The 16,992-nt window shown below is 41.7% G+C and overlaps 1 protein-coding gene across 6 annotated transcripts in view; it reads left to right on the plus strand.

The window, feature by feature from the left end:
• Nucleotides 1-495: 495 nt before the first annotated feature.
• MFSD2B (major facilitator superfamily domain containing 2B) overlaps nt 496-16,992 on the plus strand; it is a 39,397-nt gene continuing 22,900 nt past the window's right edge. The window contains exons 1-5 of one of the 6 annotated variants that reach the window (XM_041480933.1): nt 496-1,435; nt 6,648-6,764; nt 10,708-10,832; nt 14,258-14,381; nt 15,543-15,621. In XM_041480933.1, the coding sequence (XP_041336867.1) occupies nt 1,103-1,435; nt 6,648-6,764; nt 10,708-10,832; nt 14,258-14,381; nt 15,543-15,621 (778 nt within the window). In that variant the 5' untranslated portion in view covers nt 496-1,102. Of the gene's footprint in view, nt 4,640-6,647; nt 6,765-10,707; nt 10,833-14,257; nt 14,382-15,542; nt 15,622-16,992 lie in introns of all 6 variants that reach the window. The other 5 variants (XM_041480932.1, XM_041480930.1, XM_041480929.1 and 2 more) reach the window with 5 other exon arrangements.

Raw genomic sequence — 16,992 nt, forward strand, 5'->3', positions numbered from 1 at the left:
ACACACAAATACCATCAGTTATTCATTATTTCTTCAGAAGCCTTTGCTATTTTGAGTAAAGTCTGTGCCTGAAGATATTTTACAGCAAAACTGAAACAGCCAAAAGAACAACGAAAGGAAATGTTTTCTGTAGTTTTCCCTTTTTGAAGAAATATGCAAATGCAGGAAGAAAGTGTTTAATGTGTTATGAAGACAGTGTGTAAAGACAAAACAACCTAAATGTTGAATTTGAGTGTTAGATGCATACCTTGGCCGGTACCAAGCTAAATACAATCTGTATCTGTTTTGAACGTCATCTGGCATCAGCCTCTGGAGAGTTTTCAATAAGGTGTGTTAAGGCCACAATCTCAGTTTTTTGTTAAAGGTCTGGTTTTTAGAAAATTCTTTAATGCCTTGTTCAGAATTTTGCAAATATGCTGCAATTATTCTTACCAAAGGAGGCTGCACAGGATTTTAATGTCAGTACTTCATGGCATGATTTGCAGTGCCTGCCCAGTACCCACCAGGTGCCCCTGTCAGGAGCAGAGCCCTTTGAATCAGTCACACCAAAAAGCCCTGGGTGTAGAGATTGATTCATCCCCAAGCCAAGCAGGTCACAAGTCCTGTTGGCTTTGTTAAACCCTCTTGTCTTAGGCTACCTCACTGTTGAAAGGATTCGTACTTGAAAATGCAATTTGTGTTTCCTCTGATGCAGGGCATGCGTGCAAGAGAACTTTCCCAGGGGCAGGGTGGTGGTGAACTCGTGTATCCTAGATAAGAGTGTTGGCTCGGGAGCAGCAGAATCACAGAATCAATGAGGTTGCAAAAGACCTCTGAGATCATCGCGTCCGACTTGGGGCCGATCGCCACCTTGTCAACCGGACCATGCCACATCCAGCCTTTCCTTAAACAGCTCCAGGGCCGGTGCCTCCACCGGCTCCCAGGGCAGCCCCTGGCCGTCTCTCACCACCCTACGGGCAGAATTAGCAGCCGCTGTCCCCGCAGCTGTCCCGGCTCAAGGGCGGCTGTTGTGTGATGACAGCGCTGCTGTCCGGCGCGGTTCCACATCCCTGCACATCGGCAAACCGCATCTCTTCAAGGGGCAGAGGTGTTTTGGGGCTGGATGAAAGCAGCCCCGTGCCCGATCCCTGAGCCCCGCACGCTGTGGAGCTGTGACCGCCGGGAGCTGCCCCGCTCCTCTCCCCGCGGAGGTGCCGGGGAGGGACCGAGGGCGCGGGGTGTGGGGGCTCGGCGGGGCGGGGGATCCCTGTCCCGGGCCGTGAGGGCAGCGCCGGCGCCTTCGCCTTTCCAGGGCGCTGGCAGAGGGCGGCGAGGACACCGCCCGCTGTCCCTCGGCTCCGCCGCCCCGCCCCGGGCGCGCAGGTGTCGCACGGGGTGGGATGTCCGCGGTGCCATGGCGGGGGCTGCGAGGGACACCCCGGCGGGCGAGCAGGAGGTAGGGGCTGCGAGGGGCGGGGGCAGGGAGGCTTGGGGAGCCCCTCGGACACAGCCCTGGGCGAGAGCGGGGTCCCGGCACGCCGGCGTTTCGCTCCCATCGCGGGCGGGTCGCGGGCACTCGGCGGGACTGGGGCAGCCCCGGTTTGTGCGGGGCTTCGTGCGCGGCCCCAGCCAGTACCTGGAACAGTTCTTCCACCCTTCCCGCCGCCCCTGCGCTCGCCGGGCAGCGCCGCGACCCCGGCGATTTCCCTGGAATGCGCCGCACGGGATTTGCTCAGTGGCCGCTGCGGTGCCAGGGAAAAGCCCTTCGCTTCCCACCTCCTGTCCCCTCCAGGGCTGCCTCCCGGACCGAGGCAGGTGGGATGCGGGAGGCAGGTGGGGTTCGCTCGCCCGGAGCCTCAGAGACTCCCAGTTTGCAGGGATGTGTTGCGGTGTGAGCGAGGGATCTCACGCTGCCTGCCCAGACGCGCTGCTCGCCGCCCCAGGGATGGGAGGCAGGTGAGGTGAGCGAGGACTCCCCAGCTCCACGGCTCCTGGGGGAGCACCAGGGGAAACTGGGAAGGGGCAGCTTCCAAACAGAGGGGATGAGGAAGCCTTTCACAGCATGTTGGGTGGCATTCAGCTCATGGAGCTCTTCGGACACCCGGCGCGTCCTGTTCGGGCTTGAATTTTTGTGTTTGGAAAGCATCTGGGTGAATTCATGGCATAAGTCTGCAGATGTTGCACAGATGCACCAAATTTGTCTCACGGAGTTCCTCAGAGCTGCTTTGCCAGCAGCTGGAAGAATATCCTGAGAAAGCACAACTGTATCCCACCTTACTCATACTCCCTTTCCTAAGTGTCTGCACAAAAGCCCTGCTCCTGTTTTCTTCCACTCAAGGGTGGGCTGATGTCACTAACTAAGCTGAAACCAGTCCTCAGGATGCTCACTGTGAGGGACCTGGGATGCCACCGTGACTGCCACGCTCGTGCTTTCAAGAGGCAGCTGTTTGGTCACTCACAGAACAGAAACATTGCCAGTGTTAATTCCACACTGAGAGAAAAGCTGACTCAAAAGCTGCTCCTCACTAGCTGCATTTCATTGTTTCTCAGATAAACCTAGACTAGCATTTATCTTTGAGTCACAGGTTTCGCTCTCTGTTCTTACTGCTTTTAAATTACTTGTTGGTTCAGTTCTGGACTCCACTGATAACGAATAGCTTAGGACAAAACGCGCCTGCTTCCCTATGCCTGTAACACAGTTGCTGAGTTGCTTTCAATGAAATGAAACACTTTCTGTAGAAATAAGATGTTCTCCTGTAAATACTGTATTCATTTTCTGTTCTGTTGGAGAAGGGAAAATTTGCAAGTATGGTTTAAACTTACAAGAGTATTAAAAATAAAGGAACTACAGCACAGGAGAAGCATTAATTTTCCACAACAACGTTTAAGCTTTCTATTTAAGGAGCAAAATCAAATCTCTCAGCTATTATGCTTTCTTGGTTTGCCTTGAAACACAATTAAATTTGATATGATGGGAGCGTGTATAAGTGAGAAATTGTCAAGTTAATCTGAGAACAAAAAAATTGTAACTTTCTTTGACCTTCTGTCCTCTTACCTCTCTTGCCATCGTCTCACATTTCTCCTAGAGCTTGTAGAAGCAATTTGATGTTGATGTTCAATTATGCCACAGCCTCAAAACAAAACTTTGATAGTACTTTTATGTTTCATTCCTTATTTGACCTATGCATTTCTGTCTCTAATGATTTGTGGAGTACTTTCAGCTTGCTGACGAACCTGCACAGGTGAAGAAGTTGTTACTGGATGTCACAGGAATAAAACGCTTTGTGTTTTTTGAGGAAGCAAGGCAGCAGGGACACCCAGCCCTCGGAGGAAAGCCCTGAGAGCTGCTGATAGCCAGCGCTCCGCCGTTGGCCACGCAGCCCTGCTCAGCGTTATCCTGCCCAAGACAGCTTCTGTCAGCATTTGTGAGCAATATCGTGCAAACCCAGCCAAGGCTGGGGGACTGGCTGCTGTAGATCTGTAACAGACAGCGGCCACGTGCATCTTCTGTGCCCTTAATTGTAGGAAGCTAGAGAGAAGGAAATGTTTCAGCTTTACTGGTGCAAGGTCCTACCTTCATTTTACCACTTTCCATTGCATACTGAGGCAGAAAATGTGGTTGTTACCATATGAATTCAACCTAGAGAGACAAAAATCTATTATGGGCTGCTTCTTTTTGAAAGACACTCCAGAATGTAGTCTGAGGGATTGCTTCTCAGCAGCTAGAAGCTCAGAGACTCTCAATGAAGTTACCAGGCATTACCAGTGACAGTGGCATTTCCTTTCACAGTATGTGACATTGCCATGCAGAACTGCTGTGGTGTTTATGGCTTAATGTACAAACAAGTTCCAAAAGCAATTAGCCAAAATAAAAGGAAAACAGGTATGGAGCAGTGATCAGGATGTAACTTACCTTCCAAGGAGCTCATGAACTGCAGATTCCCTGTGTTTGTGTGGGTGAGCAGACAGGACACCTTTGTATGCCATGTCTATCTGACAGCTTGTTTTATTCTGAAAATAACAATTCATAACCAAAATTTAATTAAAACTTAACTACTGCTGTGACCAAAGTATTAACTTTGCTTCAAGGGGATCTGGGAGCGTGGTTCAGAGAGTAGTTGAGCAGCATTCTGGGTGTGTGTGTGGAATTGCAGTGAGACTTCATAAAATATGTACTAAGATTGTCAATTTCCTAACCATGAAGCTGCTGTAAAGACAGGAGTACCACCTGCAGTAAGTTTAGATCTTGGTTGACCTTTTTGTGTACCACAGCTTTAATTAGATTATTTTTCAAGAACTTAACATTCTTCATCTTCTAAAAACATTTTGGAATAACTTATGTTATATAGGGGCATTTGCTTTTTCTCTTTTACCACAACCTTAGCTATTGAAAGGACAAGGGGCAATGGTTTCAAACTAAAAGAAGCATGCAGGAATGAAATTCTTTCCTGTGAAGGTGTTGTGGACCTGGCACAGCTTGACCAGAGAAGCTGTGGCTGCCCCATCCCTAGAAGTGTTCAAAGCCAGGTTGGATGGGGCTCAGAGCAGCCTGGGCTAGTGAAAGGTGTCCCTGCCTAAGCAGAGGGGCTGGTTTGGATGATCTTCAGAAGTCCTCTCCAACCCAAACCATTCAGTGAGTCTATGAAAATTACTAGTGAAGGTGAGTGTGAAGGCAGCATTACGGATCTAAAAGGTTTTTCAGTTTTTGAGGTTGCAATGGGACACAGGATTTGCAAAGCAGTGGTTTATATCTCTTGATTTCAGCTGAAAGTTATCTTGCCAATGCTTGGAGATCAGGAGGGAAAGTACCAAAGGAAAGCAAACATTTAAAGTAATTTAATGACTAAAAAATAAAACTTAAAAAGGGAATGACTAAAAAATAAAAAAATGAGATGAAGTTTTAAAGTACACAGCCCCTGGGGCAGAGCTCAAGGGCACGGCAATGAGTAAGCAAGTTCTGTGGGCCCACAAGTCTAGTAAAGCTCATATTTATTAGTACTTATGTATGGAAAATGAAGAGTTACTTTGGACAGCAAATATGTGTATAGTCTGTTTTGTTTGCAATCTCTTATCAAATTAAATAGTATAATTGTTACGATGAAGTCTGTATTGTGACTGTTTATTACTTTTTTTTTCTTCCCCTGCAAAGGAGAAAATTGCCAGTGCAGTGTAAAGTGAGGTCTGCTGTGGTGATAACATTTTGCAGTTCATGCCCTGACAGTGTCCACTTTCCTTGGGTGTAGTAATGGGATCCCACCCTGTCTTTTTCTGGGAAAACACACAAAGGAAGGAGTCCTGATACTTGTGCTTGTTTGTTCAAACCCACTCTGATAAAACAGTTCAAAGGGAAATGTTTAGATGATGAAAAGCATTGCCTAGAATTCTAAAGTTTCTCAAAACTGTTACAGAGTAAAGATGATGGGTTATTAAATTTAAAAATGTTCAGAAATTAGGTAATGTGTCAGAATATCATTGTGGTGGATTTCATTTCCATATCTCTATTTTTATCCCAATCTAACATAAGAATTAAGGGCTTGTGTAGTCAGTTCAGAGAGGAGACAGACCCAGGATTAATATTGCTGCTCCTCTTCATGTTTCCTGGCTTCTGTTGACAGCAAATTTTAAAGAGGGACCAAAAGCCTGAAAGTTAAAAATTTGATTTGATGTGTTGTCCCTCCGAAGGGAATACAGATTAATTAAATCTTACTTTTTTATTAAAAAAAAAAAAAAAAAAAGAAGCTTTCCAGTATCCTGGAACTTCTACTGTTGGGGGAAAAACCCTGTGTTTCATTAGAATCCCTCTTAGAAATGGTGCAATTTTTGTATTTTAATTACTGGCATGTACCTTTCTTTTCAACATTTATTTTATTCTTATTTGCCTATTATATTTGAGAATACTCTTGCATGCTTATGGTACTTTTCAAACATCAAATGACAAATGAGAGAGCATAGTTTTGCAAAATGTTTTAAATACATTTGGAGTGATTTTCTACAAAATCTTGGGCCCAAAATTACCATATGATGCGAATTTTCACAAAGACATAGAAAAGTCAAGTCAAAAGGAAGATATGCAAAGTGAAGTGACTTTGCCAGTGTCACACTAGCATTTTGTGACAAAGGAAGAAACAAAGCACAAATGTTTGGGATCTGTTTGGTCTGTGGAACTTTCTGTAAATGTTGTTTAATTACTGTGGTATGAGTGTATTTATCAATTATTGTTATCTGAAAGGTTAATAAAATAATTTTTTTTAAAGTAAAAGTTTTCAACCTTTAAAAATATGAATTAAGCATTCAAAGACAAAACTAAGCTCAAATAATAGTGTAGCACTTCTCTGCTGCTTCTTGCTTATTTGTAGACTTGTTTCCTTTTAATGGCTTGTGAGAGGAAGGTAGGTGAGCCTGAGGGTCATCACAACTCACTTTTAGGAACACTGTAATCTGTTTTCAGGGGCTGAATTAGAGAACAAACCCATTAAAAATCAAAGTAACGAGCACCCAAATGCTTGTTGATGATAGGGGTTGAGGGCATTTAGTGATTTGTTAGTGGAATAGCTGTGAAGCAAATACATTAAAATAGTGCTAACTATAGACTTTAACCTTATCACTTGTGTAGCTTTTGACTTGTGCACCTTGGTTTTCTCATGGTTTGTTCTGCTGCTCTCACACAGGGCTACAGGCTCTCGATGTGCAGCAAGCTCTGCTATGCCATAGGAGGTGCCCCAAACCAAGTGGCAGGGAGTGCTGCTTCTTTCTTCCTGCAGATCTACCTGCTAGACATCGCCCATGTAAGTAGCACAAGAAACATTTGCAGACTGTAGACCTAACTCTGATATTGTCAGCCATGTCCCTGGAATGATAAAAGGGGAATTAGTTAATAAATATTTTACATTGTCTCACTGTCATTGCCTCTAGCTATTCAGCATCCTGGAAACTGCATAAACTTGTCCAGAATTAATTTTTTTTTCCTCCTAGTTTTCTTTCTGTCTTGAGATGGCTGTTGTTCACTTTTAGCTTGGGTTCATTATTAGAACTTTGGGTGCTGTAGAGCTCACAAACTTGCAGACACAAGGAAAATCAGTTCTAGTATCAGGAGACAAAGAGTGTCTAGTGTCAAAGAGTGCAAGACAGGAGACATCTGAAAACATTAACAGCACCATGCTGAGGTTGTGAAGTTTTGTTCAATTGGTTTAGGTTAAAAATCACTCCAGTTGCAACCAGCAGCCACCACAGTCTGCAGCTGCACCAAGGGAAATATAGATTGGATATTAGGAGAAAGCTTTTTACAGAAAGGGTGATAAAGTTCTGGAATGGCCTGCCTGGGGAGATGTGGAGTCACCATCCCTGGATGTGTTTAGAAACACCCTGGATGTGGCACTTGGTGCCATGGTTTAGTTAAGGTGTCAGGGCTGGGTTGGACTCAGTGATCTTAAAGGTCTCTTCCAACTTAGTGATCCTGTGTGATTCTGTGATAATTTAACGCCAATTTTATTTGTTTTGTCTAAGGTAATTTTGTGGCAAATAAAGCTGAGTTATCCTTCCTGAAGGTTCTTTGCTTCCGGTCTGTGGCTCCCTGGTGCAGAAGCAGACGTGGTGAAACAAAGCACTAGGAGTCATCCCATTCATCTGACTTTCAGCTGCTCCAGCTAGATTTCAGAACAGCAGAGACACAAAGAAAATCAATCCATAAGCAATTTTTACTGTTTTGTATTTTCTTGTATGCATGCATGGTAACTAGGACAAAGTACTAGGATAGAAAAAAGGATTTTAGGGAGTTGAGTTCCTATTTGCTGGAAAAACCAGGAGGTTCTGGGTCAAATATCATTACCCATTTGCTGTCTAAAGGCAGGATATTTTATGACTGGAGGTGTCCAGAAGTTTGGGTTTATGTTTTTCCTGTAAAATTCTGGTATTAAAAGCTGACTTGCAACTTGATAAAATTTTCAACACAGTAAGGTGTGTTGTACAGCAACAGTACAGCTGAGATCATCTTGTGTCTTGTTGAGATCAAAGTGACAAGATGAAGAAAAGGAGCCAGTTTTGGACAGCAGTGCCCAAGATGTTGAGTGGATGGTGTGGAATCTGAGGAGTTGGAGGTGGAAAAAGGAGCTTGGGTTCAGCAGGGAGGTGGAGCAGCTCTGACTAAAGCTGTTGCCCACTGACATCAAGGATGGCAGTACAAAACATTGGAGATGATGAAGCAGGAACTAAATGAGAAAGACTCCAGCACCATTTCCCCAGGGTGCTTAAAATATCCAATTTCCCCATTCTTTGCTTGCCACAGAAACTGAAAATTCTCAAAGCAAAGGACTGTTCCTTCCTGTGTTTGTGTGTAGTGTCCAGAAAGCTGGGATCCCATCCATGCATCTTTGGGCACTACCTAAATAAGTAACAGCTAAATAATTATTTTATTAACAAGCTTCTACTGAAACCAAATAATTTTGCTTAATGTTGGTGGTGATATACTTACACTTTCATTAAGTGGCTTAATTATTTGTTCCCTGATGGTTTAATTTGTTCTCTGAAGTAGTCCTGCAGGGACAGGATTTATTTCAAGGCCTGATAAATAGCTCTGAAATCCTATGTTCTTTCCCACACATTTTCAGGGGAGAGAATGTAATTATATAATCACTACCTGGATTTATTTCTTGCACACTTAGAGAGCAGAATTGTTTTAGCTTCTTGAGAGAATGTGAAAGTCACCAAGTGTAATCTTTCATGCATAATCTTGATCCTTTCTAGGAAAATTGTATTTTCTATTAATTTTCTGTAACTTCCAGTTTTTCAATTTGAATTCCTTGTTCCACCTGAGTTACCTGTATAGACTACAGACATAAATGGAATTCCAAACCACATGGGATCCTTGAGTCAAATTGCTAGAGGACACCGAAATTCTCTGATAAAGGGATCCTGGTCTTTATTCCTTTCAAGATGGGCAAATTTTGCATATTTTATCTTGTATTTTATCAACACTGAGAAGTTTCTGGCATTGGTGCTGACAGACACTGTCTAGATTTAGGAGACAAGAAAATGCAGCCAAGGGATGTATAAGCCCATACCAATGATGAAGACAGGGTGAGCATGCATAATCCACTCCTAACATGTAAGAGATTTTGCTTTTTCCTCAAAGCTTTCTTCCAAAAAATGTCCAAACAAATCTGGAACTCACCTAATTTGTAGTTTTTTGTTCTTGTCCCCCTCATAACTGCTGTATTTCAACCCCTCTATCTTTCTGACTGCTATTTTGTGCTTATTTTGGCTGCCCTGTCACCTGACCCTTTGGTGGCTGTGGGAGGGCACCAGCCAGCTAAGGTGGATCAGCAAGAAGGTGGGATGCAGTCCAGTGCTCATCCCAGCTCCATCCCACCAGGCAGCAATGGAATAGAGAGCCACTGTTGTCATCTGCTGGACACTGCCATTCCCAATCCTTCCCCGTTCACAAACTTTCTGGGGTGGAGTGTGTGTCTTGGAGCTGGTGGTGACAGGAACATTGGCTGCCACTGCAATTTCACCTCATTTGGGCTAAAATGTAGTGGGTGTGATGTCAGAATTCCTTTTGTGCTGGTCATTCAGGGCATTCAGAGATCACTGCTTCCTTCTTTCACCTCTGAGAGAACACCCACAGCAAATTCTGCAGGCAGGGTACCTGCACCAGCTGCGTTCCTGGTGCCACTGCCTGGGAGACAATATCCTTTGCAGGAAAGCAGGGGATACCTGCTGAAGCTTGGTGTTGTGTCAGCTGCATTTTCCAGGCCTTTGGAGCACTGCTGTGTTGAAGCACAGAGATGAAGGGACCTTGTCTGCTCTCACTGTTTAAGCCCCAGAGGCTCTTTCAGCAGCTCCTCTCAACAGCTGATGTGAGGAACATTCCATTTATATAGGTTTCAATGACTTTTTTCAGGACTATAGTTGTAGTAACATGAACTTAGCACTTGGACGAGAACCCATCTTTTTAAACCATTGTGCAATGCGAATTCCTAATATCTGTACGGACACGTGGAAAAATGACTACCTTACTTGGGATAAGCTGCATTTCTAAATAGGCATTAAAGTATGGTCCACCTGGGTTAATTTCAGAGGTTTTTCTACTTGGCCATTTCATTCTTATGTAATCCATGAACATCTTTGAAGTGAGATGTGATGGACACGTGCTGGCAACGTTGGTTTGAACAGATGTGCCTGACGCAATTCACTTGTCACCGCTTGCTCCCAGGTGGATAAAGTCTGTTGTGCAACAACCTCTTCCTCAGCCACATGCCACCAGTTGGCAGCCTTGTGGCTAATCTCAGGACAGGAAAAAACATTACTGGATGTAAACAGTGTAAACAGCCTGCTCTGCCATTTCTAGATCAGGTCAAGGCAAAGAAAAGGGGAGATGGAAATGTGTGGGGAGAAAGTGAGAGGGGAATTACAGAGGGACTCTGTCAAATTGTATGACTAAAACAAGGACTTTGCTATTTGACTGATTCATTTTCCTCATCCCAAACACATTCTGGATGTTTCCTTCCTTGCATTTTTCCCTTCTGATCCCTTAATTCACAACACCAATCTCAATGTCTCATTTCTTTGCTATGGGTACCCAATAGGAATTTCTAGCAGCAGACGTGTTTTTTAAATGAACTATCATTATTCTTTAAAACACTGAGGTGTTTTTTTCTGGAAAGTTGCTTTATGCTGTTTCATTGTGTTGTGAAACAATGGCTCTGTTTACTGTATTCTGTCTACTTTCAGATTACTCCATTTCATGCCTCTTTGGTGCTGTTCATTGGCAAAGCCTCAGGTGCAGTTACTGATCCTGTTGCTGGCTTTTTTATTAGCAAAAGTAGATGGACAAAAATTGGCCGACTGATGCCTTGGTAAGTATATATGTGTACAAATATTTATAGATATATGTGAATATTGAGTGTTGTGATCATATAGCCACCTCACTGAATTAGTCTCAGGGATGGTATTCATTCCACATATATAAAATAAAAACTAAAAATTGCCATGTCATCTTTAACTTGTTCACACATGAAAACACAGAAGAGATTTTCTACCACTGGAGATGCAAACAAATAAAGCCAATAGACTGTATTTTTAGCAAAACTGGAAGTTGAGATCTAAAACTTAAATCTGTGGTTGAATTTTCATCGTTGTCTAGATTTCTTTAGTTTGACTTCACTCTTTCACAAAGTTGGAACTTATTTCTACTTAATGTCCTAGAGTGCCTTCACATCTCACAATCAGGAGAACTTCCAGGAGCTCCTTTGGCTGCCCAGGCCTTTCAGTTCAGGCAAGGATGGGTGCACAGCTGTAGAACAGACGTGTGCATGGATGTGGAATAGATGTGACACCCTGGCCCCAAAGGGCTCAGCAGCCAGCACTGCCATGGCACCGTGTGAGGCTCTTGCAGCACTCATCAGGGTCCCGCTTCTCTTGCATCCCATAGTCAGAACATTCATTAAAAAATCACCATGACTCTTACAATGAGTGAGATGCTGCAAGGTTTTGATTTTTTTGTGAAGGAAGTGTGTGATGTTTCACTGTGACATCTTACCCACATGCACATGCTGTCCATGAGCTCTAAGGAGAGGTTAGAACAATGAATGTTGGCCATATAGGAATGAGATTGGCAGGTGGGAAGCAAGAAAAACTGGAAGAAGATTGGGCCATGCCAGAGGAACTCATCGATGCCACAGGGCATGTGTTTGTTGGTTTTTAGTGTTTTGGAAGCCAAGAGGAGATTGACTGCTTTGTGAAATAGGGAGACTTTCATCATTTTATCTCGTACATTATATGGCTGTATTGTAAGATATTTTAAATTAATTGCAAATTTTTAATTTATATAACCCACAAACTTGATTTACAACAAAAATCTAAGAGTAAATGTGTCGTGAGCAAGGAAGTTGAAATTTCAGGGAAAAAAGCAGCACAGTTTTTGAGTTGATTCTCTTGCTGTTTTGCAGTCTTACAGCTACAGAAACTTGTCCACGGGCAGCTTATATCAGACAAAATAGAGAAGGCAAGTACTCATCAGAAAAAGGCTGGGATCAGCTGCTCTTGGCCCAGTAAACAGGGTCTTGAGGTAGAAGTTAAGCTTTTTGTCAAGTCTCATGGGAAAAGAGGAGCTTACTGCTGTTTCTCTTTTCAGGATTTGGTTGGTGGCCAGGTAAATGGTGTGGTTTTTAATGACCACTGAATTAACCAAATAAAAAAGCTACCCAAAAGGAAAACAATGAAATTTTTATACAAACTCCATTAGAAGTATTCTGATGGGGTTTTAAAATTTTTTTAAAGTTTTCTGAAAATACAGCAAGTCCATGTGTTTATTGTTAGTGTTACACTGATGTTAGAATGATTCCTGTCCTAGCACAAGCATGAACTTATCAACCCTTTTCACTGTAAACCAGCTCCAGCACATCTTGCACTTCTTACAGGAAAAGTGTTTATCTAACACCACCTTTCATCAAACAGCTGCTTTCTTTACAGGAGGATTTTGTCTGGGTATTTTTGGTAACTAATATTTTCATGGAAATTCTGTTCCTAGACTTTGAGAGTCAGGCCATTTTTTTTTACAAAGCAAAAAGCGGGTCTTCCCTTAGCTTAAAAATACTTTAGTATTTTGATTTTTTTCTGACTTCTTAACAATATAGAATGAAGCAATAGATTTTTTTCAGTCATTAAAGCTTGCCAGCAAAGCAAGAACCTTAGTAAGGGAGGTGAATGTATAACTATCACTTAATACTGTCCTCAATATAACACAAAGTCATCAATCACTTATTTAATGGCTTTAAAAGGCAGAAGCAGACATTGACTTGAAATACTGGTCTAACATTTTGTCAGAAGAGATAATAGCTGACAATCAGATATTCAGCAATTCCAGCAAGGCTTTGAAAACTCCCTGGCATTAGAGAGGAAAGGAAAATGAGAGAAAGGGGAGAGCAATACCAAGAGGGTTGTTGCCAAACAGTTGCATGAAAAAGTGACTGTGAAGATATTTAATTTGATGACTCTGCCTGGACACCATCTGGAAAAGCTCATGTTTTGGAGAGGAAGGTAGATTCCCTGAGATGTGTTAGGATTTTACCCTTGTTTATGTTTTCCATTGCTGTGGGTGAACTGTGGGCTGGGGACTGGAGGGGCAGAGAATACCAGAACCTGGCACTTTCCTGGTAAATGTTCAGCTCCCAGTGATGCTGTCCATCCCAAAGAGCAGTGTGGGAAAGCCATTGTTTTACTAAACTATTTACCCACATTACTCTTTTGTATTCCAGGTTTTCAGTTCACGATTGCAAAATAATCAGCTGACCCCCAATGTCAGTAGTGCTGTTGTGAAGGGATTAATCTGTTTTCTCTTTTATGTGTTTGGAAATTTTTTGTTAGGATCTTGGTCATCTAAATACATTGTTCAGTGCCTGATTTACAAGAATGCAGGACAGGCCTGATGCTGCAGCTCAGACTTTTAGGAAATAATAGCATCTGAACAATTCTGTGTCGTGGAGTTTGACAAATGCTATTTGCCTGAAATAGGTTTTAGACTAATGTCATTAATTGCTGGTTAATGGCAATGTCTGGAGTATAAGTTTCCGTAGTTCTTTTTTTTTAAGCCACCTTCCTCTCTGAAGATGATCCTTTTGTGTTTGAAGTGATTAGGGGTTAAATGGAGGAAATTATCATTTACCCAACTAGACACAGTGTAGGGGCTTTCACAGTGGGATGTCCATTGTCTCTTTTGCTTTTTTGAGTGTTTTTAGGTGTATCATCATATTTGCACTTGCTTGAAGTAGAAGTGAGGACTCTAAGTTCAGGGGAAAACCAAAGGCACTAAAATTAGAAGGGGGAATATCAATAATAATAAACTCATGTAAAAAGTTCTGGAGTATGCAAAGACATAATGAGAGATCTTAGTTTTTAGTGATTCTTTCTAATAAATGTGTAATCTGAGACGTGTGCCAAGGGATGGCAATATATGTTTGCTGTTACAGTGCATGTGAAAGGAAGTTATGTCTCTTCTGAGTGGGATATTAATTTAAGAATAGCTCTTTTTTCAGATTTTCTGGGTTTTTTCCGCTTTATGAAAGTATTAATCTGCGTATTTATATCTTTTATATTCATATTAATATATTTTATATTAATCTGTGTATTTAATGCACACTAAATTTTGATATTTAAAAGCATACATTACTGCAGTTAGAAAAACTGCACATAAATTATCTTATATTGATTATTAGCAGGAAAATTTAATGCTCTTTGCTATCATTATTTTAAGATTGTTGATGTGTGTTAATTTTCTTCTCAGGGTGCTGGCATGTACACCCTTCACGATAGTCTCCTATTTTTTAATGTGGTACCTGCCTCCATTTGTCTCAGGAAGAGTTGCTTGGTATCTGACTTTCCACTGCCTTTTCCAGGCACTGACCACAGTAAGTAGATAACAGACCATGATGTTCTCAGCAGGAACTTGCTGGTTGTCTGCCTATATTACAGCATTCATATTTAGTAAACTTGTTTTCACATTTTACTTCAACTTCTAGTGAGTTTAAGGGACAGGCAGATGCCCTTTTATCAAACTCTGCTGGTTGATGGTTTCTACCAATGCTTTTTCTGGTGAATGAACTGCTAATTCATCCAGGTTACCTCCACTGCCCTCAACTCATTCTTGTATAGATGTTCCTTATTCCAGTTGGACATCCAGCTTCTCATAACTTCTCAGGAGCAAATGAGGAATTCTGTATTCCTATGTTAAGCTTGAATATTTCCGTAAGTCCTTTATTTCCCCAATAGAAAGATGGTCCAGAAGACATCCATAATGGTTTTAAATAATTTCTTTTCTCTTTCTTTTGAAAAAGAAACACAGGGTTTCCATGGCAGTTTTGAAAGTGTACGTGCTTGTCATTTTTGATGGAGGTGAACAGAAATGCATTTTGTACAAACATTGTGGGATGCAGAGTGCAGGACTTACTTTGGCTACAGATCTCTGGGGTGGTGGGAACACCACAGAGAACTTGGTTATTCAAGCAGGTTCATGTCCCAGTTCCACTTTGCAATGGTTCTTAACTTATGCTTAAATTAAGGAGTGCGTGGCACAGTGGTGCTGAAAGAGCAGTTTTCACTATTATCTCCTGGATTTACATAATTAGACAGACGTTTGATTTTGGATATTTGTGTAGTCTTCTGGCTTGAATAAAGTGGGAAACTGTATTTCTTCTTTATGGCTTTGCTTACTGTCAGTTAGCTCAAGCTAGGAACACGACAGTGTCCTAGTGCAAAGAAAGCAAAGTTCTTTTGAGTCTCTCAGTGAAGGATGTTTTCCCTAGGAAACTGAAGGAGCACAACATCAAGGTAAACCCTCTGGGTATTTTATTATTTATTATCTGTATTCTGAAAGATACTGTTTTCCTTTTATATTTTTTTCAAACTAGAAAGTAAAGGCAGGTCTTTGTGCTAAAAAATTGGTTGAGGGTTCTCATCGTTCTGAATGAATGTTCTAAATTAATTCCAAAGTCCCATTAAACCATTTTCTTGGATATCAAAGGAATACAGCAGTTTTACCCTGACATTTCCTATGTTCTTTCTTTCCACAGTTGTTCCAAGTACCATACTCTGCCCTCACCATGTTTCTCAGCACGGATCAGAAGGACAGAGATTCTGCAACAGCGTATCGTGAGTGTGCTCTGGGCTCTCTCTTGGGGATTGGGGCTGAGTTTTATTGAAAATCCTTCTTAATCTACAGGAACTTCCTAGTGACTTGCGTCCCTAAACTGGACTTTTCTAAGAATGTTTTAATATGTGATGAAAACTAATTTGTCTTCAAAGGAATTGCATTTTTCTAGTTAAATAGGAAACGTTAATATTTAATTCTCTCAAATTGTCTGATTAGCTATAAACTCTTTTTGTTTTTTTGCTAGCCAGAGGAAACAATAAAAAAATCACTTCTAACCAAGTCAGAATAAGGAATAATGATTTAATTTCAAGGTGATTTGTAGGGGAAAAGCCAAGAAACATTAAATTAAAGAAAGCATGAAAGTAATTTTGAAGAGTTTATTGTTTTGGTTTTGTTTGGGGTTTGTTGTTTTGTTTTGTTGCCTTCTTTTTTTAGTTCATATTTCCGTAGATTTATGTGTTTCATGTTACAAATTCAAATGCCAAGCCTGTTTTCTCAGAAAAAAATTTGAGAACTCATAGAACCAAGACACCTGATCTCACCAAAAAGGAAAGTAATTTCGTGTGCATGTGCACACCCACTGAAACATCTTTTGTCATTTCATCTGTGTTTTTTAAATTAATTCTGACACACACCAGGTAGTTTAAAGGCAGATCTTGTGATATAGCTAGCACTCTGATTGTACTAGTTAAAAGCATGAGCCAGATCATATCTCTGGCTCTTCAACAACCAAAACCAGACAAACTTTTAGCTTTGAAGCAAATCAATCAGACCAAAAAAAAAAATGCAGTGAAAATATTTTCAAGATTTCCTGTATAGCTCATAAATTGAATGCAAGAACAGTTTCCTCCCCTCCTACTCTCTTCAGCTCTGTTCTCATGCCTCCTTTACTGTGTAACTGCATCAAGCAAGGTAAAGAGAAAAAAGTCAAATATTACATGTAAGACTTCTCTACGTCTTAACTTGTCCTTAAAGCGTTGCTTTAGAATAAGTTGTAGGGTTTTTTGTTGCATCTGTTTTCTCTTCCTGGCAAGATCCCTTTTCTCTTCCATTAGTCCTTCTAACCCTGAAAATACTTGATTATGTTAAAACTCACAGAGGCACAGTGAAATAGCGAGAAGTACTGAAAATGTAATGTCAAAAATTCTAGATATGATATCCCCTGAGCAACCCAGTCCCTCTCCAGAGACATGGAACTGTTGCAGTTTGCATTTCCATCAACTATCTTTAAGAAAAAGTCTGGACTGGCAGTCACAGGACAGGACTAAACAGCAGGAGATTCCAGTTGTGTTATTCTTTGGCATCGACTGTATTCTGAGTCATCTGGCCTAAATTCTAGCTAAATCCATGTACCTAGTGTTTTCTATTGT

The sequence above is a fragment of the Pyrgilauda ruficollis genome, unplaced genomic scaffold, assembly GCF_017590135.1.
Source record: "Pyrgilauda ruficollis isolate IOZ18807 unplaced genomic scaffold, ASM1759013v1 scaffold54, whole genome shotgun sequence".
NCBI lineage: Eukaryota > Metazoa > Chordata > Aves > Passeriformes > Passeridae > Pyrgilauda > Pyrgilauda ruficollis.